We start from the raw sequence: 20,100 nt of genomic DNA, 5'->3' as shown, positions 1-20,100 counted from the left end.
CGCCACCTCTATCCTGCTTTAAAAAATAAAGAAAAGAAAAAGAAAACTCACGTAAAAAATAAACAGTTGGGGCAGCTAGGTGGCACAGTGGATAGAGCACCAGTCCTGGAGTCAGGAGGACCTGAGTTCAAATGCGACCTCAGACATAAAACATTCACTAGCTGTGTGACTCTGGGCAAGTCACTTAACCCTAATTGCCTCACAAAAAAATAAAATAAAATAAACAGCAAAGCAAAACAAATCCTTGTTATCGACCATGTCCAAAAATGTGTGTTTCATTCCATGTTTTAATGTATTTCTTCTCCATTAATAGATAGGCAACATGCATCATCATCAGCACTCTGGAATCATGGTTGATCATTTTGTTGATCAGAATTCTTACGTCTTCCAAAGTTGGTTTTCTTTTCAATGCTGTTGTTATAGTATAAATTGTTCTCCTGGTTCTATTCACTTTACTCTATATCTGTTCATATAAATTTTCCCAGGTTTCTCTGCCACCATTCTTTCATTATTCTTGCAGCACCATAGTATTCCATCACATTCATATGCCATAATTGGTTCAGTCATTCCCCAGTTGATGGTCAGCCCCTTAGTTTCAAGTTCCTTGTCACTACAAAAACAGCTACTATAACTATTTTTATATATGTGGGTCCTTTTTCTTTTTCTTTGATGTCTTTGGGTAGAGTAGTGGTACTCCTGGGTCAAATGCCATGTACAATTTAGTAACTCTGGGGACATAATTTTTAAGTGAAAAATTTTATATTTTATTTTTTCCAATTACATGTAAAAACAATTTTAACATTCACTTTTTAAAAAATTTTTGAGTTTCAAATTCTTTCTCTCCTTCCTTCCCTCCCCTTCCCCCTCCTTGAGAAGACAAGCAATTTGATATAGATTATACATGTACAGTCATGCAAAACATTTCCATATTAGCCATGTTACAAAAGAAAACACAAAACAAAAAAAAAGTTTTAAAAAAATATGCTTTGATCTTCATTCAGACTCCATCAATTCTTTCTTTCTTTCTTTCTTTCTTTTTTTCTTTCTTTCTTTCTTTCTTTCTTTCTTTTGCGAGGCAGTTGGGGTTAAGTGACTTGCTCAGGGTCACATAGCCAGTGAGTATCATGTGTCTGAGTCCGTATTTGAACTCAGGTCCTCCTAACTCCAGGGCCGGGTCTCTATTTACTGTGCCATCTAGCTGCCCCTCCACCAATTCTTTCTCTGGAGGTGGATAGCATTTTTTATCATAAATCCTGAAAAACTGTCTTGGATCATTATATTGCTGAAAATAGCTAAGTCATTCACAGATAAACAATGTTGCTGTTACTGTGTACAATGTTCTGCTCTCTTCACTTTGTATCAATTCATATAAGTCTTCCCAGGTTTTTCTGAAAGTATCCTGCTTATCATTTCTTACAGCACAATAATATTCCATCACAATCATATACCACAACTTGTCTAGCCATTCCCTAATTGATGGGCATTTCTTCCCTTCCAATTCTTTGTCACCACAAAAAGAGCTGCTTTAAATATTTTTGTACATATAAGTCCTTTTCCTTTTTTTTTTGTTTTTTTGTTTTTTGTTTTGTTTTGTTTTGTTTTGTTTTTTAATCTTTTTGGGATACACACCTAGTCGTGGAATCGTTGGGTCAAAGGGTATGCACAGTTTTTACAGCACTTTTAAGCATAATTCTAAATTGCTTTCCAGGATAGTTGGACCAATTCACAATTTCACCAATGGAGCACTAATATTTCCTCCAAATTTTGTCATTTTCCTTTCTGTTTTTTTTTGGGGGGGGCAACTTTGCCTATCTGATAGGCATGAGGTATGAGCATCTCCAGCGCTGTTTAAAGCCTTTATGCTTTTCAAAGTGCTAGCCTATCTTTGATTTTATTTGATTCTTACCACTGGTTTTTTTTGTTTGTTTTTGATACTTTAAGCATCTATGAATGCATTGGTTTGGGTACATCCTCTACTGATCCATTGAAGATAAACCCTTGTAGGATTAGGCAGCTGGGTGGGGCAATAGATAAGAGTACTGGGCTTGAAATAAGGAAGGCCTAAATCCAGCCTTAGACACGTAATAGCTCTGTGACCTTGGGCAAATCACTTAACCCTGTTTGCCTCAGTTTCCTCATCCATAAAATGAGCTGGACAGGAAAATGGCAAACCACTCCAGTACCTTTGCCAAGGAAACCCCCAAAATGGGGTCACAAAGAGTTGGACACAACTGAAAAATGACTAAAAATTAAACACCTCTGACTTTCAGAACAAGAGTTATTTCTACTATACCACTCTGATATGAATGTATAGGGATATAGAGACAGGAACCTTCAATTACATTGGCCTAGGGAATTGCATGCAGTGTGAGGAAATTCATTATACCCATTCAGATCCACACCTTCTCTTTTGTTCATATGTTTAGAGAGATACCTGACTAAGAAGTCAGGTGACTTGCCTGGGGTCACAACAACCAGTTGTGTCAAAGGCCAGACTTAAACCTAGTTCTTATGGACTCTGAGGCTGGCTCGCCATCTGCTAAGCTAGGCTGCCTTTCATTTTAAAATATATACAATAGAAAAAAAATTTTAATCCTTATTAAAGACTCTATGTTATGTCATTGCTGGTGTAGAAACTTCTTCCACTTGATCTTGCCTGTAATTTACCATCTTAGAGAAGTATTTGGAGGGCACTGAGAGGTTAATTGACTTTCCCAGGGTCACACAATCAGCATGTATCATGGGCAATAATGAACTCAGGTCATTCTGACTCCAAGACTGTCTCTTTAACCACATTACCCTTTGATGAAATCCCAGATCCAGACCAAAAAATTATGACTGCAAAACCGCAGTATCAAATTAAAGAACAAAGAGTACCTCTGTAGGCCCAGATCAAATTTCCATTATATTCCATGATTTCAGAAAGTATAACATTTCTCTCATGCTTCAGTCCTCAGTTTCCAAAGAGTACAAGTTAACAGCAGCTTGAAAAGCCTTCATTCTATTTAATTTGAAAGCCTCTCTGCGTATAACTCATACCCCTACTCTCATTAGGATCACAGCCAGATGCCAAAACAAGTTACAACATAGGCTATCTCAATTATCCCAGGACCCAGCCTCCTACAGAGTTGGCAATAATTTTCTTAAGGTAATTCTCTTAAGGCAAAAATCTGAAGCATTATTGCCCAGGGAGTAGGAGATGGGAGCACTGGTTTCTGGACCTGCCCTCTACTGCTAATGAATTGAATGAACTTAGTCAAAGCATTTAACTTCTGAAACTCAGCAACCCCACCCACAAGTAAGACAAATGATACTCTTTGTCCTTATTCCTAAGAAAATTCCAGGCTGGGTCATTGCAAAATGACTTCACCAGGGAGTTTCCTAATAGTACCACGCAGTATGACCATGTATGCCTTATGACTCAGGGAGCAAGCATCACTAACAAGCCCCTGAGCATCTTCAAAAGAAATGGGGAAATCCAGAACAGCTTGGAGAGCTTCTGAGGCCACACCAAAGGGCTCAGATGAGGTCTGCTCTAGACCTAGGGAGCCTGTTTTGGCCTCTGGCTAACTACTCTCCATGATAGGTTCAGGCTGATCCTAAGAATCTAGAGACTTCCAGGTTTGAGGTGGAAGAGGACAGACTAGGTTAGAATTCAGATCTGGTAGTTCCAAGACCCTCTGAGAGAATCAATTTGGATAGAACCAGATCTTCTTAGGTCCTATCCTACTCAAGAGAAAGAGTCTGAAGTTGGTCAACCCTGGTTCCTACCCAACCCTCTTTGCATGTTCTTTCCAGAGGCCCCAGAACACCCCAGGATGTATATAGCATGTCAGCTAGGTCTTGCTGTCCACTATCCCTTCCTTACAATGTCGGGTGGAGAAACACAATCCAACAGGGCCTCTTAGTAGGGAAAACCTAGGAGCAAAGAAGATTGGTTTTCCCTGGTTTGTATTACATGGACTTTTTACCCTGATGAAGATGCTGGCAATTCATTCAATTGCCCTATAAAATACAGTCCTGTCATTCATATCTAATCTCATCTGTCATTCTTTACCATGAAATCACCACTCCAAGGAGGCCATTCTGAACTGCCATATTCCTTCCTGCCTCTATATCTTTACCCATGCTATTATGTCCCCATGGAAGGCCATTCCCTTCTTCTCCACCCATGTAAGTCCTACTTGTTAAGAGGAAATGTGGGGGCGGTTAGGTGGTGCAGTGGCTAGAGTACTGATCCTGGAGTCAGGAGGACCTGAGTTCAAATCCAGCCTTAGACACTTACTATCTGTGTTGACCTTGGGCAAGTCACTTAACCTCGATTGCCTCTCCCCCCCACCCAAAAAAAAAAGGGAAAGTGGCTTAGTGGAAAAAGCCCAAGATTTGAATCAGTAGACCTGGATGCTAGGCCTAGTTCTACCATTCACTGTTAAGTTGAGGTAAATCATTTAACTACAGTACTGTGGGCCTCATTCATAAAAATGCAGGACCAAATGATCTCCATTGTCCCTTCTAGATATAAAACCCCATAATTCTCAATGACTTATGATAAGAGAACTGGGGAGAATAGAGAACTGAAATCCACCAATACCCAATCTTCAGATAATCCAGTTCCCAGTGGATGTTCCCCTTCTCTGAACTCCTAGAGCTTCCAATGTTAATTATTTTCTTATATGTATGTTTTGTCCCACGAATTAGATTCAAAATGCCTGTAGGGTAGAGAATGCACTCTTATACTTCTTTTCCATTCTCCTAAGTTCCATGCAAGGCATTTGTACCTAGATACAGTAGAGTTCTAAGTCAGTCACCTATTGGCTGTGTGACCTTGAACAAATCATGTCATCTCTGACTTTCGGTCCTCTTAGCTTTAAAGAAAGGCATTGTACTAGAGAATTGTACAGTTGCTAAGAAAACTTAAATGTTACTAAGGTTACAGAATCATATTGGATGGAACTACAAAGGCAATCTCTATCTGTATCTGAGCAAAAATTCCCACGACATCATTCCCAACAAGTGGTCATTCCATCTTGGCTAAGAGACCTCCAAGGAGAGGGAACCCACTATTGTCCCCACCAGTTACTTCCACTTCTGGATGACAAATTGGTAGGTAGGCTTTCCTTGCTTCAAGCCTGAATTTGCCTTTTTGCAAACCACCTTTTGCTTCTTCTAAGAATTAATTAACGCTCTAGGTGATTACTTTCTTGTTGAACTGAACTAGACTGCAAGTAGGTGTTTGCTAAATGAGGTCATTATGTAAAGCACTTTGTAACTAGGTCTCTATATAACTCTACATACAAATGTAACTCTACATAAACATAACTTGTTGTGGAGACATTCTTCGACATTTTTAAAGATTCCTTAGCCAAAAAATACTACTATACACAAAATCAAGAGATCTAATGAGCTTTATGTTTGGATATTTGGGAGAGTAAACATCTCTGAGAGAATGTACAGAGTATGGTCTTGGATTATACCAAGACAGAATCTTTTGATTATACCCAGTTACAAACATGACCAACAAAGGAGACTGAGATAGAAAGCAGAGATAGGTTGGAGAAGAACTAAGAGAGTAGTGTTACAAAAAACATAGAGTGGAGCAGGTGTGTAGGAAGAGAAGGTATTCGATAGTGTCAACAGATTCAGAAAGTCAAAAAGGTTGAAGACTGAGGAAAAAGTCAGAAGGATGAAGATTGAAGATTTAACAATTAAGAAATTATTGATAACTTTGAGGAGTTTCAGGGCAGAAGCTATATTGCAATGAGTTGGGAAATAAATCAGAGAAGAGAAAGATTTTTCTAGGAATTTGGCTAGAGAAAGAGGATAATAGCTCGAAGGGATGATAGATCACATCAAAGTTTTTTGAGGATGGGGGAGATATGGCATTAATAGGCAGCAGAGACAGAATGAAAATTCATTATTTAAATGAATGAAGTTTATTCTTTTTAAGGGATAGTGGGAAAATAGGTGGTACATAGTTTCTCCCAAAGGCAAACACCAAATGGCAAATGAGATTGTCAGTTAATAAATAGCTAGATTTTCTTTATAAATTCAGAGCAGTGCATGTTATGTACACTCCTTTGCTCCTTTATTGATTTATCTGTTTATGTTCAAGGTCTTTTAGTTTTCTTCGTCCTGAAATATTTGGTGCTTTCAGTCTCTTTCCTCCTCTATTTTCCTTATCACTCAGTTCCTGACTCCCTCCCCTCAGATTGTGATTTCCTTGTGGGCAGAATCTCAAAGTACGTCAGCCTTCTCCCATACTGGGCAATTCATAGTTCACCTCAGCTGGATCTGTGCTCTTTCCTTTAGGCTTCGTGGAGTGTTGCACAGCCCCCTACATACCCAGTGTCTTGTCCTGGTGACTTGTCCCACTCCCTCTATTCCTGAGTTTTCTAGCCCAGCACAGGTAGTTCAAAGATTCTTTTCCCTAGCATTGGCAATTCAGAGCTTTGCACTGCTGATGCTTTCAGGGAGCCCCACCACCTTAATCTCCCAACCTACAGCCTTTTGCTCCTGGTGGTGGTGGTGGTGGGTGGTGATCACGTTGACTGTCAAGACCTAAGCAAATTTCTATAGCTTGGAGCCAGGCTGTCCACAGTACTGGAAAGAGGGAGTGGAAACTGTGGTATGGGAGGAGGTTTTGATGTAAGCCTATGTCATGTCCTTAGGTCTACTAGTGCAGCTTCACTCCCAGTAGCATGGGAGACTGGGGAGGGGTTCTAAGTGAGCTTGGAGTCAATGAGGGTCAATGAACCTGGGTTTATTAATTTCTTTTTAAACTTTCTTTAGATTTTGGGTGTCTTAGTGGCTTATCTTTGGCACATAATTTCTATTTTTGAGAGGTTTGAGCGGTTATGGGGATTGGAGATAATATTTACCATTTTTTTCTCACATGACCCAGAAGTCTCTAAACATTTCTTTTTGAAGCAGCCTTCTCTAGAATGGCCTTTTCAAAACCTCCAAATGTTGATTCTCTATTTTCTCTGTTTTGAACAAAATTCAAGTTAACTGTTACATGCTTATGATTGGGAACTCATTGATCATAATTCTTTGCATACAATCATAACAACTCAAAGATCAGTGTGCAAAATCAAACACTCTCTTTCCCAAGGGATGTCTATCCCCTGGTCCAGGAGACATATTCATTTCCATCAGCTGCTTTTCTATTTAAAGTGTATCAGAAGAGATCTAAATTTCACAAATAAATTCATGACAGATCTGCTGAAATAGTAACTAGACTGTTTTCCTTTCTTTCCCCTACCCCAGCTCCTTAAGGATAGTCATCATACTGTGATAGAAATCATATTATGGCCTAGAAAAGGCACTGAGCAAATGAATTTTCTTTGCTTGTTATTTGTTTATTATTTTAGTTCTTTTATGTTCAATGTTAAGGGTTTTGTATAAGATTTTTGCCCCTTATTTTGTATGTTTATTTGTTTTTATTGTTATTAAACTCAAAATAAAAAATAATCTTGATTTTGTTTTCTTTTTCTTTTTTTTTTTTTTTGTTCTTCAGAATAGGCCAGAATGTGTCAGTAATATATGCAGGATGTACCAGGGTATCTTCTTGCTGTTTTAAACTATTAAAGCTATTAAAGTTTATAACTTCATGAAGACTTTTGGAATATCCCATATATATTAATACTAAGTTACTAATAAATTCCAAACTCTCACTATTATTTAAGGCAACTAGGTGGCTATAGTAGATAGTAGCAGGCTTGGAATCAGGAGAATTGAATTTGAATTGATACTTTTGTGACCCTGGATAAGTCACTCAACCTTAGTTTACCCATCTGTAACATAGGAATAATATAGTCTGCTTTCACAGGGTTGTAGTGATGATCAAATAAGATTTGCAAATTTAAAGGGATATGTGTATCTACACATACATACATACATGTGTGTGTACATATACATATATGTACATATACATATACCTATATACACTTGCCCTTGTTCATATTATGTGGTTAATCTTATTACCAGTCAGATTTGGAAAATATCCTGAAGAACACAGGATGAATTTTGTCATGAACAAAGGTTAAAGTGGCGTCACCTCATATGAAAATGCTAAGTACAGATGAAATGCCACTAATAATTGCTGATCTTGAAGGTGCAATTTACTATCGACAAATCGCATTTGTTTTACCAAGAAAAGTATAGATTAGCTTATTTTAACAATCACTGGACTTTGGACCTGAAGGTCCAATTACTGTTCTAACTGATACACACACATTAAAACATATGTAACTTCAACCCTGAAGGGCCTAGTTCTGGTATGGATTGAGATTTATTCATTCTTGGGGCTGAAGGGACCTCAGAGCGTCCAGCTCCCATGTGTAAATAACTAAAAAGGCTGATGTTGGTGACTGTCTCCAGACCTCAAACTTAGCTGGGGGCAAATAGGGATAGAAGGCAGCTGTCTTCACTCTGATACCACCATCCTCCAGTGCTTTCCATAGTCCTAGTGTTTTAGGATGGCCTTCAGAGGTTGTGAATATGGACATCTGGCCATTTGCACATGAGTAAGTTTATCTGTGTGCTTATCTAACAGAGAAGCTTTTCCATTTGGGCCATATTGTAGAAACATTCCAAGTATGATGTGTCAAAAATAGACAACATAATAAAGTAGCTGAGGGAAAGGTGACAAACCCAATTAGAACAGAGCAGATTTACAGCAAGCTTTGTGATCACATTTGTAAGAATAGCAGCCATTTGCCAATTGATTAATGGTCAAAAGATATGAAGGGGCAATTCTCAAGGGGAGAAATCCAAGCAATCTAATGCCAAATGAAAAAAAAAATGTTCCAAATCACTAATAATTAGATAAATGCAAATTAAAGCAACTCTGAGGTTCTTTTTTATACCCATTAGATTGGCAAAATTGACAAAAATGGAAAATAACAAATGCTGAGGGGGCTATAGGAATATAAGCACACTAATACACTATTGGTAGAGCTGTGAAATGGTCCAGCCATTCTGAAAAGCAGTTTGCAACTATGCCCCCCAAAAGCTACTAAACTAAATCTAGCTACTACTATCTCATAGAGATCAAAGAAAGAGGGAAAGGACCCATATTTATAGCAGCTCTTTTTATAATGGAAAAGAATTAAAAACTAAGGAGGGAGGTGGGTATCCATCACTTGAGAAATGGCCAAACAAATTATGGTATATGAATGTAATGTAATGGGATAGTGCTGTAAAAAATGATTAAGGGGACAGTTGCAGAAAAACCTGGGAAGACTTGTCTGAACTGATGCAGAGTGAAGTGAGCAGAACCAGGATAACAATTTAGACTATAACAATGATAGTGTAAACAGGAACAATTTTGAATGACTAAAGAACTCTGATGAATGCAATAATCAAGTATGATTCCAGAGAACTAATTATGAAGCATGCTGACAGAGAGGTGGTAGACTCAGGATGTAGAATGAGACACACATTTTTGGACATGGCCAATATGGTGATTTGTTAAGCGCTATGCATTTTTTTAAAGGTTTTGTTTTTGGTTTTCTTTTTTTCCCCACTGGAGAAGTTGTGGGGTGGGGTGGAGGGGAGTGGGGGGGGGATACAAGAAGGAGAATAAGAAAATATAAATGCGTGACAATTGAAAAAAAATTAATTTAATTTAAAAAATTAATAAAAGCTGTGTGATTCTGGACAAATTATCTAACCTCTGTTAGATCCTCTGTCTCTTTATCAATAAAATGAGGATAGTAATACTTGGAACTCCCTACCTTACAAGGTTGTTTTGAGGGAAGTACTTTGTAACCCTAAAAGCACTATATAAAGACGAGTTACTGAATTAATATTTATCTTCTGACTCTTTTCACTTGTCCTTCCTTCTCAACCCACATAGCTCTGCACCACTTAATTCCTGAAGGACTAATTCATTATTGAAGGAATTGTCTCTCTTCACTCCAGGAAATTGAAAAGCATAAAATTTTATACTCAGAACATCCAATATCTATAAATCAGTGTATATTATTTTTTGTCTTACCTAATTGTGTCATCAAAGCTACATCCTCTTCAGTACAGGAGTCAGGAACACACAAGCCAATACTGTAGCCAATTCCACCCTAGGAAACATTATGTTGAAAACCTTGAGTTCAAGTGGTCACAAGGACATATGTAATATTTTCCTAGTAATTCTATAGCTGATCAATTATAAATTAGTTAGGCTGGATAAAGTCCTTCAAGGCTAGATAATCTCAATACATCCAACTCTCATTTTTCTGACAGGGGAGAGTAGCAGATCTTGTTCTCAACTATTTCTTGTTGATTTTCTCACTTACTCTGCTTTTTCCAGCTGTCATCATTACCAACAGTGTTTTAACATTGCTCCTCTATACAGCCTGAAGTCTAGAAGGCCTGGATAAAAAGCCCATCCCCCCCCTTTTTTAACATTTTGATTTATTTGGATTGATAACTTCTATTTTTATATCATATTCATTTGCAAATACTCTTCTCCTTTTCCTATCCAGCAAACTACCTCTTATAACAAGATTTAAAAAAAAGATTTTTAAAAACAGCTCAGCAAAACCAACCAACACATTAGCCATATATGATAGTATATAAAATATTCTACATCTATTGTCCCCCACCTCTTTGAAGAAGTGGGGAGGAGAATTTTATCAACTCTTCTCTAGGTCCAATCTTGGTCAGTATAATTACATGGCATTTAGTTTCATTGGTGGTGGTGGCAGTGGTGGCAGCGGCATTTTTTCTGTTTACATTAGTAACTCTGTGCTCATATCGATTTGCATAAGACTCTTATTATTGGTAGAGATTGGTTACTCAATTCCTCATGCCTGTATGAGGAATAGATTTGGTGAAAGCTTGAGATAAATGAGAGGTTTGTTGGCCTTCTGGCTTTCAGCAGCAAAAGAGAAAACATGCAAATCCAGATTATCTTTTGGGATAGAGTCCTGAAGGGAATGAAAGCTATGGAAAGAAGCCAACATGTGGAAAAGCCAGCTCTTTGATCATGTCCCTATCCCCAGCTTACCGCAATAGAGACTTTGGGTAATTTCCTCTTACATAAGACCTGAAACTCTCATTCTTGAGCTTTGCATCCAGCGGGAGAGCTTTCACTCTGTGTATTGTCACAGGGGTGGGGAACCTGCGGCCTCAAGACCACATGTGGCCCTCGAGGTCCTCAGGTGTGGTCTATGAAGTTTGGATTCAGTCAAAAGGCTACACTTGAGGACCTAGAGGGCCACACATGGCCTTGAGGCCGCAGGTTTCCCACCCCTGAGACTCTAGTACATTCTTACCTATGTAAATTGCCTGATTTTTTTGTTTGCTATCAACTTGGATAAAATGGGTTTATTTGCTATTTGTATGGTCATTGTATAAGTAGAATTTGGTGGGAAGGGAGCCAAGCCTTAGATATATAGTTTAGGTACTTATTCCTTGTTAAGAGATAGTAATCAGGAGGGCAGCTTGAACCTAAAAATTCTTTTCCCCAGATAATACAGGGTGACCCAAAAGTCTTAGTGTAGATTTTAAGCTATTAATCAATAAACATTTATCAAATACCTGCCATATTCCAGGCACTGCACCAAGCACTAGAAATACAAAAAGAGGCAAAAGACAATCCCTGCCTTCAAGGAACTTACAAACAAATATATACAAAGTAAGCTACATACAGGATAAATAGGAAATAATTAATAGAGGGAAGATCCTAGAATTGTGGGGTTAGAGAAGGCAAGCCAGGGAGGAGTAAAAGTAGGAGAGCATTTCAAGCATGGGGGACAACCAGAGAAAATACCCCAGAGTCAAGCATAGAGTTTCTTGTTCAAGGAACAGCCAGTGGCCATTGTCATTGAAGAATAGGTGTCGGGGAGTAAGGTATAAGAAGACTGGAAAGGTAGGCGAGGGCTGGTTGTTGAAGGGCTCTGAATGCCAAACAAAGTATTTTGTTGTTGATCCTGAAAGTAATATTAATTCTTAAAATCTCACTAAAACTTCTGGGATAGTGTATTGAGGGAGAGGCGGTAAATAGAATTCTATTTGTTACCTCCCCCTGAGGAGAGCAGAGTGGCCCCAATTTCCTGGTGGAGACTTGAGATGACATTCATGCCTCCCTGTGAGTCACATATAGATGGATACATGAGCACATGCATAACTTGCATGGGCAGCGTGCACACACACACACACACACACACACACACACACACACACACACCCTTACACATTGCTATAGTCACTGTGTATATTTTTCTGGTTTTGTTTACCTCACTCTGCATCAGTTCATATAAGTCAATAGTATTGTCCTGTGACAATACACAGAGTGAAAGCTCTCCCACTGGATGCAAAGTATCTCAGTTCAAGAGTGAGAGTTTCAGGTCTTAGGGCTTTTTAAAACAAAATACTTAAAAACCTTTAATCCATAATCACTATGGAGGTATAAATCATGAAAAAAAAAACAATCTAAGCTCTTGCTTAACTCTACTTTCATGATTCTTGAGGTGATACTTCCTGGACTCTGTAGAAAATGGGAAATAGTGGGATAATGGCACAATGGGAATTATGCTAAGAGATGGAGGACACAGGGTTAGAGGCAGAAAGCTAGACATGTTTCCTGGTTCCACCTGAATCAGGTCTTTTCATAAAGTGTAACTTCATCATTTAATTTGAAGTGTCCAGAAATATCAGGCACTTCTATGTTTAAATAGAAGCAAAAAACCCCTGGCAAAAGAATGAAATTTTTTTGTTGTCGTTTGCTTTGGGTGGAACTGTGTCTGTGACCTTCTCCGTTAATACAGATGACTATGAGGCAACCGCCCTCCATATTTTGTGTCAGCAATTTAATGATAGTAAAAAATGTATCAACTACAGGTTTTATTAATATCCTAGACTAATAAATGGAATGTCATTCCCGAGGAGGAAAATAGAACATCACAAATTAAAACCGCAGGCATGTTTTTGTCAAACCCAGAATTTGTGACCATTTTGCTTTTGATTCAAACTTATTAATCTGTATCAAAATGTAAGAAAAGAAATTTGTATGCACTGATTAAAAACAATAAATCATCACTGTCATCACCATTGTCCAACAGGGCCTCAGCTACAAACATAGTGATAAAGATAGTCTTCTTTGTCCATTCTCTTTAATAATATGAATCAGTTTGATAGCACTAGGGTATGGCATATGTTGAAAAGCCCACTTTTCTTACTGATATTTTTATTTAATATTTAGGCCCCAAGAAATGTGACTTTCTTTTAGCCATTTGTAATGTTAATTTTTTTTTCTTTGAGCCTAAAGAGAAAGTAAACCTTCCATAGCTTGTCAAAGCAGAAAGGAAGTTATGTGATTTCAAAATAGAAAAATCCTTTGTATTTTATCATTATTGATCACAGATTTAGAAATGGAAGGGGCTTTGAAGGTCATCTAATACAGTACTCCCATTTTATTGATGAGGAAACTGCAGCCCAGAGAAGATAGAAGACTTGCTCAAGATTACATAGGTAGTAAAGTAAGTAGTAGAGCTGGGATTCAAAAATCACTTCATCTGATACCAAATCCATTGTTGTTGTTTTTTTTCCAATTTAATCTTACTGTAAATTATCACAATCATGTTATTGTATTCTTGAGTCCAGTCTTCCAGATCAACCCTGGCTTTGTGCTTCTGACCCTCTTTTCTAGGAAAGGAATTGTTGGTATTGGGAAATCCAAATTTTACTTTGCAATCTCTAATAGCGGAAAGGAGAAAAAAACTGAAGAACTGGCAAAAGTGAGGAATATGTTTATATTATGATTTCCATAGTCCTAAGCAACCTTGGGTTGCCCATTTCTCTCCATTCAGCTTGGAGTGTTGACATAGTCCCTGACAGCATAGAGACCTAGTATGGGTTCACTTTGGAAGGGTTGTGAAGATTCTCAAAGAGCTACATCAGTGGTGGGTAAATCCTAATTAGTCTTTATGGCTCAGTAAAGTTCACTCAAACTGTATGTTGGATAGAAAAGAAAAATTGTAATATTGGCCATATTGTTCATTCTCCCTTCTCCCTGTGACTGTGGAGATATTAGGGGTAGGGAACTGGTGGCTGATTCACTTGCAAGAACCTTTGTCCTCACCCAGACCTGAGACTCTTACAACTGAGGAATCAATTCTCCCAAGTCCTAGTGAACTCTAACTGTGGATACAATATCTTACAAACGAGACCACTGGTCCTATAAGTCATGTGGTCCACTAAGGTAGTTCTGAGGGGTCTTGATCTCATGCAGTTTGTTAGGAGGAACATTCCAAGGCCAGTATTGTTTGTGGAAGTAGAACTTCATGTAGTGATTTAGAATCTGAATTTGTTGTTGTGGTTCAGTCATTTCAATCATGTCCAATTCTTTGTAACTCCATTTGGGGTTTTCTGGGGCAAAGATACTTAAGAGTTTTGCCATTTCCTTCTCCAGTTCATTTTACAGATGAGGAAACTGAGGCAAACAGGATTAAATGACTTGCCTAAGGTCACAAAACTAGTAAGTTTCTTGAGGCCAGATTTGAACTCATGAAGATGAGCCTTCCAGACTCCAGGCCTGGTATTCTATCTACTGCACCACCTAGCTACCACGGGGAGTCTGATTGTTTTTGTTTATTGTTTGTTGTTGCTTGTCCTTCATTCTCCAAGAGGAGCAATGACATCAGGAGGGTGATGTCTTGACTCGCGAGTGCATTGGATTTAAGTGAGACAGAGCTGTACAAAGTCATCAGCCTCACTCTCTCCTCCAGAGTTATCAGACTCCAGTGGCAAGACATAGGTCAAGATGACCGGCAATGGCCCAGGAGGAGTCTGAACATACAGATTCAAATACCTCCTTGCTTACTCACTCCTTGTGTGACCTTAGGTTAATCTAATTGACTTCTCTGAGCCCCAATTTCCTCAGCTGTAAAATAGAAGAGGGGTGGAGGGAGATTCCAAAGGCCTTTTCAGATCTGCATTAAGAGAATGCTCAACAAATAACACAACTGGGGAAATTCCTAAGCTTTAGCCAATTTGCAAAAAGTTCTAATACACTAAAAGAGCAGCTAAGCATTTTTTCCAAAGATGGGCACTTTTCCTGAGTCTCCGCTTTTTCATCTACAAAATTGAGATGATCACATGTGCACTACCCAAATTACAGGCTTGTTGAGAGGGACACATTTTGTAAATATAAATGTAAGCTATTTAATGAAACTTATCAAATCTATTCCGTTATTCTAATGCTGGTCAGTCTCATAAAAAGAGACCTTTCTGTAAAAGACATATTCTTTATCACAGAGGAATTCTCAAGAGGCAGCAGTTTGATATAAGATTTTTAGGGAATGCAAGTTCTAATTGAAGCCCTATTATGCCTCAGAAGCCTCAATTTATTCATTTGAGAAATGGGAATACTACTTTAGATCCACTTTTTGGGTGTATTTAATTGGATGACAATGTCAAATCACTTTCCAAAATTTTAAATGCCTGAAGAGGTGACAATCACCCAAAAGAGAGATCACACATTTTAAAGTGCTTTTTGTCCTTTGAGAAGAACTCTACATAATCCCACAGAATTATTCTTAAACACATGTTAGGGAATGAAAGGCTTTTGAAAGAAGTTGATTTTCATAGGAGAAGGAACCAGTGGGATGGCAGTGAATTACAATTATGTGCCAGGACTGCACACAGAGAAATAAATGGAGAAACTAACCTGCTGTATCTGAAGCTTGCAGTATCGCCCACGGAAATGCTCCCTAGGAGATGTGGCGGAGAGGCGTTTGCTGTAAGATCCCAGTCTGTCCACATTCCCATTCAGAATGTTGCTACCCAGCTTCCCAGTGGCATCATACACTAAGAATTAAGAACACGAACTCTCATGTAAAAGAACTGAGTGTGGGAATCTCAGACCTCAAGAGGGGCAGCTGATCTGTCCTTCTTCAGCTTAGGGATAGTATCTGACTAGCGAAGGACACATATTACTTTGTACAGACATCCTCCATTTTCCTCAGTGGATAATAAATAAATTAGATAGATAGATAGATAGATAGATAGATAGATAGATAGATAGATAGATAGATAGATAGATAAATAGATGGATACATAGATACATAGATATATAGATACATAGACAAGTTCCCAACTGGTATTTTTTTTAAACAAATAGTTTCTCCCTTTAATTTTTGTTAACAACAACATTATGGGAAGTAAAAAATTGTAGCTTAAATCAAACTTTAAAAAGAAAAAGACTAATATATATGCTTAAATGGAATTTTAGGAACTACCTAGTTCAACTATTTGTCAAACAGGTAACAATAACAATAGTTAGCATTTCTATATTACTTTAAGGTGTATGAAGTACTTTACAATTATTATCTCATTTGATCCTCACAACACCTCTGAGGGGTAAATGCTATTATTATTCCCATTTTACAGAGGAGGATACTGAGGCAGACAGAGGTTAAGTGACTTGCCCTGGGTCACACAGCTAAAAAGTATCAGAAGTCACATTTGAACTCAGGCCTTTCTGTCTCCAGTGCTCTTTCTGCCAGCTACCTATGGAACTACTCGGTTGCTTCATTGTACAGTTAAATGACTCGTCTGGTGGGGTAAGGATGAGGCCCCCAAATGCCAGGATTTCAATCTAGTCCTATTTCCACTCTACCTCTTGTGGTTGCTGTTCAGCTGTTTTCAGCTGTCTGACTCTTTGTGACCCCTTTGAGGGTATTCTTGGCAAATATACTAGGTGGCATAACAACACTTTTTTGGGGGCTGTAGAAAGAAACTAGAAGTTATTCAGTGTTTTTTCAGTCATGTCCTTCATGACCTCATTTGAGCTGTTCTTGGCAAAGATACTGGGAGTGTATGGGGTATTCAAGGAGGACCAGCACCACTGGTATGAGGGCTTGCTGAGCCCTTTTTAGGGCCACTTATCCACCTTCGGTGTCTACTTGGCACCTACCTCTCACCTATGGCTCCAAGAAGCTGCGGCACGCACAGCAGCCATACCCCGGTAAACTGTCTTGGCAGACGGGCTAAACCAGGTTGAGGGTAACTGACAGGCCACAAACCTTTCAGTTGGAAAGGGTGTCCACTCCAAGCATATGAAGACTGGGTGGATGAGAACAATTTGTTCCAACAGCCATGAAGGTGGCTGAAGCAGGCACTGTGGAGCCCTTAGAGTCTGGTCAGACATCAAAGACACCAAGGTCATTGACTGCATCCCAGGCCCTCACCACTTGTCTTGACTTTAGTCTTACCACTGGACTTCAATGACTCTGAAAGAGAGAATGAGCTGACGATTTTGTGCAATTCTGCCTCACTTAAATACAATTCACACAAGAGTCGAGACATCACCCTGTGATGTCATTATTCCTCTTGGAAAAGGAAGGACAAACATTTCCATATGTAGCACATTTTAAAATGAGGAAACCGAGGTAAACAAGGTTAAGTGACTTGCCTAGGGTCACATAGCTAGTAAGTATCTGAGGCCAGATTTGAACTCAGAAAGATGGGACTTCCTGACTCCAGACCCTATCCACTGTGCCACCTAGCTGCCATAATACCATGTTAAATGTAGAATCACTTTAGGAAGAGATTGAGTTTTTGTGGGAGGCTGTTCTCATAGTCTTCATGTATTTTCTCCAGACTGTATTGTGATCCATTTTTGTGTGGTACAAAGAGTCCTAGGAACCAGAAATCAAGAGGTGTAAGTTCTAATCCCAGCTCAACCACAAAGGAGCCATAGACCTCTCCCATGGTCTATTTCTTCATCTGACAAATGACATGCTGTGTTTAGACTACAGCCTCTAAAAGGCCATGATTCTACCATGTTACTAATTTAGATGAAGTGACAGAGAAGAGCACCTTGGAAAGACTTCTGGATTTGGAGTCAGAAGACTTCGGTTCAAACTTTGATTTATTGTCTGTGTGAATTTGGTCAAGTCCCTTACTTCTCTGGGCTTCAATTTCCTCATCTATAAAACAAAGGGAGAGGATTACATACCTTTAAGGTATTTCCAGCTCTAATCTATAATCTTATGAGCTTGTGCAAGAAGTTTGGTGGCACAGTGGACAGAGTACCAGGCCTAAAGTCAAGAAAAATCTGAGTTCAAATCTAGCCTCAGACACTTACTAGCGGGGTGTCACTGGGCAAATTACTTAACCCTGTTTGCCTCAGTTTCCTCATCTGTAAAATGAGTTGAAGAAGGAAATGGCAAACCACTCCAGTATCTTTGCCAAGAAAACCCCAAATGGGGTCATGAAAAGTACGACATGACTGAAACAACTGAACAACAGCAAAGTTTGTACTCCAAGTGACTGATAAGGAGGTCTGTGGCAGCTGGTTTAGTGCAGTCTTAACAGACAGGCTCCCATCTCTGAAGGATCTGGAACTACAGTAAATCTAGAGTGATATTGTGCTATTTCATAAGCTTCAGACTCCTTTTTCTATTAATAATCTTTCACTGAGTGAGAGAAATAAAAAAATTTAAGCTTTTAAACTAATCAAAGCACAAAAGCCTAAATAATTAGTTATAAAACAATATCTCATATGATATTTCACCACTTACACTTTGGGCACTAAATCATGTTTTCACAGAATCATAGAATCCCATGTTTAAAGCCAGAAGTGGCCTCAGAGAACACTGAGAACACCTCCCCCCTTATCTTACAGATGAGGAAACTGAGGTTCAGAGAGGTAAAATTACTTATGCAAAGTCACACAGGGAGCAAATGACTCTAAATTTAGTGTCCTTTCCGCTGTGTCAGGCTGTTAGATTTGCATCCCCAGAACTGAGCTCCTAGAACTCTCTTGAAAGTTAAGTGGAATCTTTTCTTTTCATAGGAAATTACCTTGCAGTGACTTACGGTATTGGTTACTGATGGTGGGAATTTTTTGTTTTGTTTTGTTTTTCAAGAAGCCCTATGAGCCACCATTTGGAAAATATCGTCAGACCTTGGTCAGGTCTGGTAACCAAATCATTGGTGCCAACAGACTCCTCTTCTTTTGGCTATCTCTGCTGTTCAGGGGTGGAGGAAAACAACCAGTGGGAGTGAATTAACATTGGCCTTTTGGAAATAGGTTTGTACTGTTCCAGGTTGTTATCATATGATGGGAAGAACTGCCCACCCCATCCTCCTCGTCACACATTGGCCTCTGCCCTCAGAAGTCTTCGACTAGGAGCCTGCTCACTCATTTGCATGTTCCCTCCATCTAGCTACTAGGCTGAACTTGCAGAAAGATCCAGTTGAATACCCAAATCCAAATCCCATGAGAAAATATTGCCATGTCCCATCACTATGTCTCATAAGACCATAAATTTATAATCAGAAGGGACCTTAGAGGTCCTTGAGTCCAACTGTCTCATTTTACAGATGAAAAAATTAAAGCCCAGAGAGGACTTTAAAAAAAAAAAGGAGGGTCAACTAGAGCTAGGAAGGAAGGAAATAAGCATTTTTATATAGCACCTACTGTGCCACACACTGTGATAATTGCTTTGTAAATATTATGTCATCTTCACAACAAACCTGCAAGGTAGGTAATTATTAGCTCCATTTTATAGTTGAGGAAACAGGTAAACAGAGGTTAAGTGACTTGACCAAGGCCACACAGCTAGTAAGTGTCTGAGGCCAGATTTGAACTCAGGTTTTCTAGACTCTAGGCCCAGCACCCTATCCACTGAACCATCTAGCTGCCTCAGGAAGGGTCTGAGATAGGATTTGAATCCAGGTCTCTCAGTCTCCACTGATTCTCATTCTCCATCTTGGTGGAGCCTGGAGTTCAGAATTAGAAGCAACCTCAGAAATCATTTAGGCAGAAGTGTCAAAGTCAAATAGAAACAGAACCCTATAGGTCATACATATTGATTTGGAAAACCACAAATTATCAATATCTGTTTTGCTTACGGCATTTTTATTTATTTTGTTAAATGTTTCCCAATTCCTTTTTTTTTTTTTTAGGCAATTGGGGTTAAATGACTTGCCCAGGGTCACACAGCTAGTAAGTGGCAAGTGTTTGGTCTGAGGCTGGATTTGAACTCAGGTCTTCCTGACTTCAGGGTCGGTCGGTGCTCTATCCACCAATCACATTTTAATCTGGTTTGGGTTGTACTTGGTATTTTTGCTGGCAACAAATTTGTTACC

At 38.9% G+C, this 20,100-nt stretch overlaps 1 protein-coding gene across 1 annotated transcript in view; it reads right to left on the bottom strand.

Moving 5' to 3' along the window:
- LOC114047898 (O-acyltransferase like protein) overlaps window positions 1–20,100 on the bottom strand; it is an 85,541-nt gene that overhangs the window by 43,252 nt on the left and 22,189 nt on the right. The window contains 2 exon segments of the mRNA XM_027868791.1: window positions 10,001–10,079; window positions 15,671–15,810. Coding sequence (XP_027724592.1) covers window positions 10,001–10,079; window positions 15,671–15,810 — 219 coding nt within the window.

Source organism: Vombatus ursinus, unplaced genomic scaffold (assembly GCF_900497805.2).
Source record: "Vombatus ursinus unplaced genomic scaffold, bare-nosed wombat genome assembly UNPS02014791.1, whole genome shotgun sequence".
NCBI classification, from domain to species: Eukaryota; Metazoa; Chordata; class Mammalia; order Diprotodontia; family Vombatidae; genus Vombatus; species Vombatus ursinus.
Note: the sequence above shows the minus strand (reverse complement) of the source record. Positions and strands in the feature narration are given on the sequence as shown.